General features: G+C 28.8%; 2 protein-coding genes across 2 annotated transcripts; both read left to right on the forward strand.

Annotated features, from left to right (window-relative positions):
* The first annotated feature begins 5,142 nt into the window (after positions 1 to 5,142).
* LOC143203082 (flexible cuticle protein 12) lies at positions 5,143 to 5,792 on the forward strand. Its single transcript, XM_076415199.1, has 3 exons — positions 5,143 to 5,277; positions 5,348 to 5,466; positions 5,525 to 5,792. Exons 1-3 carry the CDS (start codon positions 5,269 to 5,271, stop codon positions 5,721 to 5,723), a joined length of 327 nt encoding a protein of 108 aa, XP_076271314.1. The 5' UTR covers positions 5,143 to 5,268; the 3' UTR covers positions 5,724 to 5,792.
* Positions 5,793 to 11,214: 5,422 nt separating this feature from the next.
* LOC143203083 (flexible cuticle protein 12) lies at positions 11,215 to 11,848 on the forward strand. Its single transcript, XM_076415200.1, has 3 exons — positions 11,215 to 11,355; positions 11,414 to 11,532; positions 11,588 to 11,848. Exons 1-3 carry the CDS (start codon positions 11,257 to 11,259, stop codon positions 11,784 to 11,786), a joined length of 417 nt encoding a protein of 138 aa, XP_076271315.1. The 5' UTR covers positions 11,215 to 11,256; the 3' UTR covers positions 11,787 to 11,848.
* Positions 11,849 to 14,039: the final 2,191 nt, after the last annotated feature.

The raw sequence follows: 14,039 nt of genomic DNA on the forward strand, positions 1-14,039 counted from the left end.
ATGACAGAATTATTACATATATATATATATATATATATATATATATATATATATATATATATATATATATATATATATATACAATATTTGATTGTTTTGTAAAACATGAGGAAAACGATACATGCTTGTGCCTAACTTATTTTTTTAATACTTAGTAAACCTGTCGATTTAAAACTGCTCTTAAATATTCTAAATCTATGTGGAAAATTTCTGATGGACTCCAACCAAAATTCTAAATGTGAAGGTTATTAAACTCTATACTTAATTAGGATTCTATAATTATTATAGACGAAAAACTACAACGATTCAGAAAAAAATCGCGAGGAATTAGTAGCTTAGTAATACAATGAATAATATTTAAATATTAATAAATTAACAGACTTTCTTCCTGAATAGCAAGTAAGAAATCATGGTTGTTGACATAAGAATACCTTGAGGTTGTGTGAGGATTATGTAATAAGCACTAAAGAGGGTTATAATATTTGTTTTAACATGATTTATTTCTTAAATTACATTACTTACTTTTATCACTAATATATAAGTAACAGAGACATTCATTAAATGAGTAAATTTTTTTATGGTAATCAAGCAAAACAAACCAAGTGTGGCCTTTTAAAAAACTTAAAATGTTTTCAAAATAGCAGTGACACGGGAAACTTGTCAAAACGTCGCAATGTTGCCGCAGCTACACTGAGTTTTAGTACATTTAAACTCTGACATATAACAAAATTTTGATATAGATAAAATAATTGAACAGATATTCTATTAAATATAATTTATTTTAACATTATGGTACATCACATGTATTTATTTTCGAGGAACTTAAACTACAATTAATTTTACAGCCACAATAATTTATAGGTTATAGTTGTTTTATTATATATAAATTGAGCTTTTTTTCCACACTAGTATCGGTAGGGTTCTAGACGCGTTTTCGTAAGTAGTGGTATCCCCCGAAGGCCTAATCCACTTAATTAACAATTGTATATCTGACTAATGTATTTTACTTTCATTAGAGAGCATACTTATGTGTTACGCTTAGTTCTTGTTTATTTCGATGCAATATATTCTTGTAAAGTCATTATGATATTAGTATATTTCTCTTTAGTTTGTCCTGTTACTATTTGTATACACCTTTCTTGGTAAATACAAAACAAAGCGTTAAAACAACATCTTCCGGTTTATAACGCGTAATTATAATATTTAGAAGAACTTTCAGACGTTTGGCAAACGGACGGCTTTTGCAGGCTCATTCCGTTACATGTTCGAACTTCTCTAACAGCATTCTATCTCTTTTTAAATAGAATAAAATGACAAGGATAATATTGTCTGACTGTAAAACGAATTTACAACTTTTAACAGACATATATTGACACCCGTGTCACTTTTATTTTGAATTGACTAGATATTGTATTTATCTAATGAAACGGATTTATAAAAATGTATTTATATAGCTTGAGATACTCATATCTTGATCAATTATTTAGGTTTCAAGTGCTCAAAATAAAATTTAGTTATACACCCAGGATTTACTAATGCCAATAGCTGTATTTCGCCAAGAGTTGACTTGTTGTAGTTGGTCCCAAACGATTACTTTTGTTCATAGGTTAATACCAAAAGTGATTTATTTATTTTGGACCCTCCAGCCTATTATGAGGATATCACTGTAAATTATGTCCAGCTTAAACAAGATATGTTATAACCAGGAATAGTCAGCAGCAAATTTAATAGTGGAATAAGTTAAATCAGTGCTATATCATGACTGTTCCGTCACAAGGAGGTTACGTAACTGCTATGGAATTACCTATTATTGCAGAAATGAAGAACTATCTTAGTATAAAATTTACAAATTTCAGTGCTGATGAGAAAAATGACTGACTTTTTTACTAAAAACTGAAGTAAAAAAGGAAAAACTGAATGCCTGCTGCACCAGCGGCAGAGCAATTATTCATGTGTAGGGTTAATATGATTGGTAGATAGTCAGACTATTGTTTGCTGATGATGCTGATTATTATTAAAGCTTCTTTGGACTATAAATAAGATAAAACAAATTCTAGGGATTTCTTACCTCACTTTATTTATTTAAAAAATTCTTTCTGTACTTCCGGTTTCACAACGAATGGGTCAAATATATAGTTCTGAAGAATTTTAATTCCATTTATCGATTTCTCTAGGAAATACATTTATAAGATATCTATATAGGCATATTAAATCAAATTTGCTACATTTGATTTAATTTAAATATTTTAATCTGAAATTTTTCCTAAAATATTAAACATTCTTTGGTTTGTAAAAATTACAAAGCTTAATAAAAACAAAAAAGTTTTGTTGCATGGGATATATTTTTTGATCCACAGTTTACGAATATATTCATGGAAGTACTCAATTGACTCTTATGTTTAAGATTTCAACTTATTTTATATTTAAATTAATTAACAGAACGGACTTTAGAACATGAATTAAATTAAATTAAATGTTCGATGTTTATTATTAAGTTATTGGGTTAAAATTCGCTTTATGTGCAGTGATGAAAATATCACAAATTCTGACCAGTTTGTATTGTTTCAAGAATGGTTAACTTCTTAATTGGTTAGCAAAAACAGCACATTATCTATACAAATTATTATTTGCCTGTGGGATAGTAAAACGATGCAAGTTCACTGCGAACCATATGTATACCTTCGAGAGAATTTTGTAATATCAATAGAATCAATAAGCCATTGTTAAGCAGAGAAAAGGTCATACAAGTATCCCTACATGCCAAGTTACATACGTTATGATAAACAGTTCGTCAATGCGTTGAACAAGGAAGGATAATACTCAGCTTTCTAGTTGAGTATAAAAAAGTTAATGGCCGAAATATTTGATGAACCTCAAATTAGGACATAGAAGATACAAACTTTATAGAAATTCAAATAAAGACTGTAAAGGTGAAAGTACCAAATTACATAGAAATTTTAAAGATGGTGGAAAGTTACACTTCATCAGCTTCATTCATCAATTAAATGCTAAAACAAAAATATAAATATGATATCTTTTTCTTGTAATGATTTTTGGTATAATATGAAAAGGGAGATTGTAAAAAATCAGAGACTATATTCTAAAACTATCTAACGATAGATTTGTTAATAAATTAGTATAAAACTATTTGAAACTATTCTTACCTAAAGGCAACAAAATAATTGTTGTGTTTTTATATCTGAATTGCTAAAAATATTATTAAATATTAAAAGCCACCACAGGACATTATCTAAAATTATCCTAACATAATCATGGAATAATTTTTCATATTCAACATAAATCCTTATAACAAAATAAGGCTAATGAATATTAAAGTTCAGTTTATTATAGTTTTAAGGCTTATAAAAGTTCAAATTGATATTAATTTGTTTTATATTCAGATGATATTTATGATAAATTAGTTTCTCATTATCATTTCTGGTGCATTTTAAGTTATATAAGAAATTCAGAGTCATATAGTTATGTTTGATATTTAAAATTTTCTAATTTTTATTCATTCTAAATAATTCTCATTTTTTTCTCAGAAGTTCAACATCATCATATTTCCATATACTTTTTTTTAGGATACTAATAATTTTCCAACAGCACACTGTTATTTTAGTCAAAAATCTGAGAAAATATTTTTAGAACTTTGAGTAACATTAACACATACAAATGTATTGAGGTACAAATACAGATGTATAGATACAAATATGATTAGGTCGATAAAATAATACTTTCTCATACAGTTTAATTGAGTTATTCATTGTTTACCGACCCTATTCATAACAATATTTGTTATTTTTGTTGTTTCGTTTGAAGGACACATTCTAAATACATTTAGAAACTTAAGGGGATACTGCTTCATTATATCCTTTTAGTTAGTGTTGCTTTGAATGATTTAAAATTGGTAATATTGATGCTAATGATAAAAAAGTGTCTGAATTATGAAATAAAGTCGAAGATAATTAATTATGAGACTTATTTCATGAAAACCTAGCTCATATTCTCAAATAACTTTCAGGCAGATTAGCAGTAGAATAATCAACTTCCAGATTTTTACACAGGATAGGGAAAGTGCAAAATGAGGAAAGATATCGAAAATGACACTTAAAAACGTACCAAAATGGCGGTTATTGATTTTCTCGACAAAAAAAGGAAGTCTTTTCAGTGGTGAATTATGAAATTCTAGCCTAAAAAATTTTATGGGGTAGTCCAGGAGGGCCATTTACATCGACATAAAAGCCGATATTGTTACAGTTCTGTCACACCCAGCGTGTTCACCTAACATAACACCTTCAGATTGCTATTTGATTACATCAATTTAGCATGGCTTACTTGGCACCGTTCAACAACATCATTCTTTTGATTCTATATTATTATGATGCCAGAAATGCGGGAAAATATAAAATATGCTTTAATAATTTTGATTAATATATATTGTATCAAATTTTCTCAACAAATGTCTTAAGTGAAAAAGTGATCAGACTACATACAACCTAATAATGTGATAAAAAGAACAAATATATTTCATGCGAATACCAAATTTGGATCCCCTAAACTCAAAAATCTCTTTCGATAACATCGCTTCGAGTCTATTGAGGATATTGATTTAGAATCGATTGTTTTAAAGATTTAAAATGCCAGAAATTAAATTCAACCAGAAGAAAAGTTGACTTAAGTGAAGTATACCCTAAAGGGTAATCTAAAAAATCTTACTATTTTCTAATCACAGCAGTATAATCTTCTATAACCATAGAGAAATGAATAAAACAAAAGAAGATACAAACCAAGGCAAACTAATATTAAACAACAATTGATAATCAGCCACATAATAAATGGTCGTCGTCAGAGTTTAACTTCCGCTCTCAAGGTTATTAGGTCTAGTTCTCGTCTTAATAGTGACAAATTTAAATTCGAAACGTCTCAAAAGGTTTCTAGCCCGACCTGTATCTATTTTCGATTCTTACGCACCATCGAATCTCGTTCGGTCCGGTGCAATATCAAACTACTCTTCCGACGACCTTGACTATGAAGATGGGTCTGCTCTGCCAGTGGTCATTTCGCAAAGACACCAGTCACATTATCACTCAAATAAATGGTAAAGGTCGTACAGATTGTAATTTGCATTTTTAGGAATGTCTAATGTTTGCCGATCGTTCAAGATCATAAACGATGGAGGTGGTAGGTCTTGACCAATATAAGTTACTAATTGATAGCCGAAAAATCATCTTCGTTTGACAACTGTGAACGAGCATCTTATTCATCATGAAAGTAGTAAGTTATCTTTAATTTACTTGTGGTTGTTGTGTTTCTTATAAAAAATTAATGTGTTTTTCTTCTTGAGGTCGCTATCTTGTTCGCCCTCGTGGCTGTTGCCGTAGCCGCTCCTGCGAACCCAGACCAGGAAGCTTCCGTCTTGAGATACGAGAGTGACAACATCGGTGTCGATGGATATAACTATGCGTGAGTGTTTTTATTGTTTTTTTTTGAAGTTTAAATTACATTTTGTATTATCTTATAGCGTTGAAACCAGCAATGGTATCAACTTACAAGAACAAGGACAATTGGTCAATGCTGGATCTGAGAATGAAGCCATCCAAGTACGTGGTTCCTTCAGTTACACCGGTGCTGATGGTGTAGTCTACACCGTCAACTATGTAGCTGACGAGAATGGTTTCCAACCCCAAGGTGCACATTTGCCAGTTGCTCCATCCAAGTAAATTAAGATGATTTTTTGTCGCCTTCTCTGTACATATTAATAAAAATAATTAAATAGTTGAAAATTGAAACAGTTTTCTTTTATTTCAATTAAGTGTAGTTTATCATAACATCTAGACGCACTAATGGTAATATAATATATATATATATATATATATATATATATATATATATATATATATATATATATATATATATATATATATATATCTTAATTGCATTTATAAAACGAGCCCAAAAAATACGAAAATAATAATATAATTACCTACCATAACTGTTTGGGATCGGTTGGATTCTTAAAATCAAATTACGAACAAAACAAATCTGATTTGTTGCTGTACAGCGACTTCAAAGTGATAAGTTGGTAGTAGTTAAAATAATATTGTAAATAGATAAATAGGTTCAGGTAGATATTAAGCTAAATTGTGTGTATATAGTAGAATATAAAATACGTGTAATACATTAAATAAGGTTTTTTGTTTATTTTTATTTAGATATTACAACGATTATTAGATACATATTTTATTTTAAAATGTTTTATTTTGTGTTAAAAATCTAAGTTCTATTATTTTTTAATTTTTAGTGAGATCCTTATTTATTTTTCGAGTCAGTTCAAATTTTTTGCTAAAAATATATTATCAATTAACAATTTGATCAGCAGTCAATGCCAAGGAAGTCCAAAGATTTTTTTTAATAATTAACCTTATAAATAACTTTGCTTGTTTTTAAACTTATAATTTTCATTTAGATTTGCAGAAGATGTATTAAAATTTTAGTACTCATGTCATATTAATCATGTTAAATGTCATAAAGGTTCAGAGGTAAATATGGAGTTATTCAGCCTTTATATTAGATGCCCGAATGTAATCTAATCATTATTCTACTGTAAAAAGCCAAGTCATGCTTCATCGATCTGAACTAGTAGTGATAAGATTTTTTTTGCAGCAATACCTCTACCTAGGCCTCCTGCATTAACCCATGACATTTTTCGCTTGGGATTTTCGTAGAAACTCTTCTTTTTTGTCTGGAAAGCAATGAAACCACTGTGTTGGAACTGTTCTAAATAAAATTATCTGTAAATCTGTAAAAACATTTACTTGACCAAATTCTAAGTCATCTAAAACTTTTTGGTAGTTTGAGCTGCTTCATACAGTAAGTATTGAAATTAATTGCCTTCGAAGACATTGGATTCGCCACTATTAAAATTTGTGAGGCCAAAACCGACATTTGGAATATGACGAAGTAGCGTCACAACAAAAGTGATGAATGTTTTAAAATGCTGTTTTGAGTTTTTCATTATTAGCGCTTGTATAAATCGAAAAACTCAATAATACTGAATGGAAAAACTGTTATTTTATGTCGAGAAATTTCAAAACCATCAAATTTAATAGTTGAGTTTTTATTATTTGTTCACATTGATACTTTGCATTTTCGCTAATAGATATAGCCGATTTAATCTTATTCTAAAGACTTACTAATTTATAAAAGAGTTTTATATGCATTTTATTTTATTTTAAAATGTCGTAGCTATAATACTATTAAATATAAAATAAAATTAATAATCGAATATATGTTTAAATAATAATAATAAGTTTTAAAATTAACTTCCATTTACATATTTAGTATTATGTCATTATAAATATTATTATTGACTAAATATCCTTATATATTTAACATATTTGAATATTCATTATAAAATCGTTTTTCAAGAATTGATAAGAAATTCGTATTTCTATTTTAAAATGACCTTCAAATAACTTAACTTCTAATTGAGATACTATAATAATGAATAAAAAAAGCCTTTCGGAATAGGAAATTTAGAAACATATTCAACTAGAACATGCGATATTTGAGAATGCCAAGAAAAATAATTAAACATAATTTGGAATTATAATTAGATTTTATAGGTGTTTTATAGTTGGTATGGTTATAAATATTTTCATGGCTTCCATATATAATCTTAAATATTCATAATCTGTTTCAAACTATTTAATATACTTGAATATTTAACAAATCAAAATTAAATATTACACAAGTCAGCTAATCCAGTGGAATAATATTGTTTTTTTTAATATTTCACCATATGGAAATGAAAAGAAAATATTACTAAATAATTGTGTTAGGCTTTGTTCGATTTACACCAATAGCATTTAATAGCACTCGATTTAAATTTAAAAAAAACGTCTATTTTACAATACCGATGAGTTTTTAATGTCATTGCAAGTGAAAGAATGCGAGAACGTTGTATATATGTAACCAAGAATTTGTCCTTAAAGGTCGAATGGAGCTGAATCGATGGGAGAGAATCGATTATTATAAGTATTTCTTTTGATAATTTGTTTAAGCAATTAGTTTTGGACATTTTACTGAAAACATTTTAATATGAAGGTTTAATTTCGAAGATTATTTAAATTTTATTATATTCTGGCCTTGTTGCCGTGGCATTTATTGTCCCTGGCAAACTCAAAGCAGTCGTTTTGTGATATGACAATAATTCGATGAAGATAGCTAAGAACATAAATAATAGATTTAACAAAATATCAAAAAAATAGTCCAGGATTACTACAAAAGAGAACTTACATATAGCATTCCCTTTGTTATTGTTATTTCCAATCCGAATTATCGGGTTAATGAGATAATTTTGTGTCCTATGGTACTTGTAATCATGTATGAGAAAAGGCGTATCAAAGCATTTTAAAAGTAGATGGTTTGATTTAGAAGATAAGAAACAACGCAGCAAACTAAGAAAGTTATTGTTGTATTTATTTCTGCTCATAAGTAAGTGTCTACGAGCTTTTGAGATAATTTATAAGAAAGTAAATCCCCTACAAATTATACCACACCCGGCTTGGTGGCGCAGTTGCTAAAAGCGACAGAACGGCCCCCCTACTGTTGCGATAGCCGCGGGTTCAAATCCTTCTGGGGCATGGTCCTATATTTATGTTTGTGATTGTTTAATATTTGTGATTGTCCTAGACAAGAATGTAATATCCGACAAGGGATATGATCCCAATCACGCCAGTAACCAGACTGGGTAAGACCGGATGTTTTCTGGGATGATTTCCAAAGTTGGTCACTTGTCAGTCGGTAGGCTTAACGCCGAAGATCGTGGTTCGGAGCCCACGTTAAACTGTAGGTCCTAATAGGTAAAAGAAGATTTATATAAAAATATATTTAAAAAATATTATATCACATGGATGTTGAGAAGAGATTCAGATCTGTGATATGTTGTTTAAATGTTTAAAATAAATGTATTCTATTATCACCAGTGAGGAAAATTGGAACTGTCACAATAAATTCAAGCGTAGAAAGTTCTAAATCCGTTTACTCAGCTTTTCCCAACTTACCATTTATTTTGATCAATGGCATGTCGACAAAAAGTCCACTTTAAAGAAAGCGAAATTATATCTATTTACATATTATCTCCTAAAAAATGGGAAAATGTTAGTGAATCATAAAGTTTTAAATAATAAATTGTTCGGCAATAATTTAAAAATTTTCAAAGACTTAAATTTAATCCATTATATAATAAGGTTAAATTATAATTTAAGTAAACTTTAATCTATTATGTAGTATATTGGTTAAAATAAAAATAAATGGATTATTGCAAAGTTAGCTTCAGAGAAAATCACTCAGCTATATATTAAATTCACAGAATCACAGACTTATTAAAGTTTTAGGATGAAATAATTGTTTGTTCTGTTAGACTTACAATGATGAACTTAATTATAAATTAGACAAGATGTTGCCCGAACAGTTCGCAGAATTATGAATGTCTTATATGTCCGATAGAGATTTCAGGGTTAAATATGAAGATGCCTACTCGGAATTAATTACTAATTTTGCGGCTATAAAGGCTGCAGGTAAAAATAATAAAGAAATACTCATGAAATTACAAGAGTGAGTAAACAAAACTAACCAAACAATGGAGAATCAAATGAAATGTAAATAAATCTGTCCGCGTAAACTTTACAAATAAAGGAAATCAACACTCCCTTGTTATAATAAGTAATATTAAAATGTAATATCCTGTCGGTGTACAATGGTATATGAGATTGTGCTAAGATTTATTTGGATTCAGTGCTTTCAGGACAAAGTGTTGAGAACGCTCCGTGGTCCTTCAAAGATAATTATGAAAATGGTCACCATTCGCCAAGTTATTAGGAAATTTGTGAAGAGTCATGAACAGACATCTTCTGCTAAGACAACTCAAGAGGAAACGTCTTAATCGGTGGTAGTATGGTGCCTCATAAAGGCATTGCGTGGTACTATTGTACACGTTAATATTAGTGCAAGTCTTTAGCTTCTTAGAGATCTGCAATTATTGCACAGAAATTTTATACGGAATTACTTACTGAATTTGAAATATTGTTTGTTCAGATTGTAGATTTTGTTATATTACAGGATATTATTTAATGAAAAAGCCTGTTTGATGAATAAACAAAATGAAAAATTATTCACATGATGAAAAATTAAAATATTTTTTGGTTAAAATTTATATAAAGTCAAAATTTTCATTAGATGAAATTTATTTAATTTACCAATGTATAATTTAGTTTTATATTAAGAAAATATTAATTTTAATCAATTAGTAAAAATTATGAATACATAGATTAATTAAAAAGGACTAAAAATACTATTTTTAAAATTACATATTCTCTGTTATTAATTATATCTTTAAATCTTAAAGACATAACTATAATAAAGTATTCTGTACTAAAAATGGATTTAAAATGCTAGAGGTATTTTTATCACTTACAGAAAATAAGTTATATGTTTAGTAATGTATATATATAATGTATATATATATATATATATATATATATATATATATATATATATATATATATATATATATATATATATATATGGCATATCTACTCAAGTTTAAAGATGCTGTTAAAGCTAACTATTATAGACGACAATTAACCTTATTTAATCAAATTTTGTTGTAAAAATACCCTTAAAAACACACCAGTGCAGTTTATTACTATAACACAATTAAAGCACATATTATTAATAAAGCACAGTTATTGTGCCCTTTTCATTCAAAATTATAAGAGCGATATTTTCATTCAAATTAAATTAATTGTTTAATTATAAATAGCTAAAACAATGTTCGGAGTTAAATACCATACCTTTAATATATTCTGGTTATTTGCACAAATTAATTTTAACTCTTAGATCATTATTAAATTTAATTATTAATACTAAACTTGCACCACTGAAGAAATACTGATGACAAACCAAAGTTGAAAATAATATTTCGTAGAATATTCTTCAGATGTTCACAACAATCGAAATAATTGCTCAATAAAACTGTTATATATCACCATTATCTAGAAATTATAGTTATACACATTTTAAGGTGGTAGCTGAACGAGGTTCATTTCTCTGAAAAATGATCATCGGCAAAAAAAGTGAATGTCGTCTATCGCTAAAATTTTACCGCAAAGGTCGAAGAAATAATTTAGAATAGTGAAGAATATTCAATAGGCGTTTCTTTTTCGACAGATTCATGAAACATTGGAAGGGATGAAACATCTTCGGTATATATTCGGACTGATCGTAGATGAACCTATGACATTTGCACAGGTAACACAGCAAATAAACGTTTCAATCATCATGAAAGTTGTAAGTGAATATCGTTGCTTGTTAAATTGTGGTGTTAAAAATGTTTCATTTTCTGCAGGTAGCTGTATTATTCGCCCTTGTGGCTGTCGCTGTTGCTGCTCCCGGTAACTTGGACAAGGAAGCTTCCGTCTTGAGATACGAGAGTGACAACATTGGAGTCGATGGTTACAACTACGCGTCAGTATTTTAAATCAAACGATTTGCTTTCTCTAAAATTATGTCGATGTTTTAGTGTTGAGACCAGCAACGGAATCAACTTACAAGAACAAGGACAATTGGTCAATGCTGGATCCGAAAACGAAGCCATTCAAGTACGCGGTTCCTTCAGCTACGTTGGTGCCGATGGAGTTACCTACACCGTCCAATATGTAGCTGATGAGAACGGTTTCCAACCACAAGGTGCCCATTTACCAGTGGCCCCATCTAAATAAATTGTGATTGATTTTGCTTGTTAAGTTTCTGTACATAGTAATACACACTAAAATTAAAATAGTTTTTTTCTATTATTCCAAGTCCTCGCAATCGTACACGAAAGAGTGCCAAAGTTATAATCATTCAGCAATTGAAAACCAAATGTTGAATTATTGGAAATTAAGGCCCATGAATCCAACTTAGGGTGTTTAAAATTCGCTCTCAATAAAATTTGTTTCTCTTGAGTGAAGAGATGTGTTCTTGATGATATTTTGCTACTTTAACAATAAATTATTTAGTGATAATAAAGAAATATTTTTCAGTCATTCTTGCTTTCGAGAAAATAGTGCACAATGATTTAGGACGTTCAATTTATATGTTATGAAAAATTTTTCCCATAATACTATATTTGTACATTTCTGATATTATTTGACATAATTACTAATAGAGTTTTCTAATCGGGTTGCAATATTAGAACAACAGGTTTTCATATTTATGTATTAAATATATGAATAGTGATGTGCTTGCGTTATAAGGGTTATATAGGTTCGTTTACATAAATGGTAGGATAAGAAAGAGCAATGTTGTCTATGCCATTGAATCAACAGTTCACTACTTCTTTACGTAAATTAAAAGTTTTTATTTTTGGTGTGGTGTGGTGTTTCATATTTGATGCAATGTTTGGGATTTCGGGGAAAAGCTATAAAGCTGTTCATCTGTCTGATGTACACTTGTCATACTCAAGAAAAGTCAGAAAATATTACAATTAGAAAACAGCCATATTTTGAAAAACACCTCTATTCCGTGAATGCCTGGAAGAAACATAGCTGTTCAGGGTGTAAAACCACCAAAAACGGATTGAAGTTGCTCTTAATAACATAATCTACTGGAATTAAGAAGAAGCTAAAATTGGACTGCAATAGGTCAGTGGCTCAGTCATAGATTATTGGTATAAAGCCACAAACAATTTAACTATATTACAAAGTAAGCTGTACAGATGAGACAACGACCACATATATCCCTTTGATCATTTCTTCAGGAGGGAAGTGGTATATATAGCATTGTAATACAGTATGACAATGATTTGATTAAATCATTACATTGATTACAATAGGTTTGAACTAAAAATATTGTCATATATATATTTATATATATTTCTGTTAATTATATAAAATCTGTTGATATTTACTAAGGAATTCAAACAGGAAACCAGAAAAGGAATTTATATTTTTAGAAATAATTTTATTTTTAAATTTCAATAAAATTTATTGCAATTTTCTTCCAATTTATAGACCCTATCACTGTAGTGGTTTACTATATTGGATATCCTACAAAATCCTACAGCTATTACTTCTTGGTTTGTTGAAAAAAATTTCAAAATGTGTCAGAAATGTTAAAATATTTTTCAATTCAATCTCTTAGTTCATTTAGAAGTCATATTTGAAGACGTTTTTCTTATTTTGTTATCTAATGCAACACCCATGGTGCACACAAATTCGTAGGTCTTTAAACCTCTCAAATTAAATATTTTTTTATTCAGTAAAATTTACAAAATGGGCAGTTCTTGGTCAACGATTAATGTTATCCTAAATAACTAAAAAAAAAACAGAAAAACTAGCGATTTTCATATTAAAATCTCTTAGGTTCCATTCAATTGTTAAGCTTTTTTGAACATATATTTTGAGAGCTTTGGGGGCAGAGCATATATCTAGTTAAAACTGTTGTTCTACTAGGATACTACATGGGCGTAATCTCAATGGTCTAAAATAAAATAAAACTAAAATAAAACGTTTTTTTATTAAACACGAATCTTTTATTCAAAAAATCACTAATATGTCAAACTGCTTTGATCTTAACGTGTACACTAGCACTGTTTTACTCATCTTGTGCCTCGAAAATGATTTCGAGCAAAAGATACGAAAAAGAAATACAATTTCATTTTATTTAACATTTTGGTATGTTGTTATACGAAACGTAATACAAATATGAAATCTTGAAATATGAATCTATATATTTATATATAGAACAAATATATAACAAATGAATATTGAAACTTATAAACTTGAAAAAATAATAAACGAGCTCTAACCGTCAATTTGAAATTTTTAAACTCTGTCTCTGAAGAATCATATTGTTATTGCGTGAAAGTGACGTATGAACAGGATCTGATTATGCAGTTAAGAAAGATGAAGAGATTCTTTATGTTCTCAATAGATTCCTGCATCAAAACTAAAAATATTATTCAGAGTTGCTTTTTATTACCGGTGATGATC

This window comes from Rhynchophorus ferrugineus, unplaced genomic scaffold (genome assembly GCF_030347505.1).
Source record: "Rhynchophorus ferrugineus isolate W39M unplaced genomic scaffold, kcgeb_rfMv2 rfM9, whole genome shotgun sequence".
NCBI classification, from domain to species: Eukaryota; Metazoa; Arthropoda; class Insecta; order Coleoptera; family Curculionidae; genus Rhynchophorus; species Rhynchophorus ferrugineus.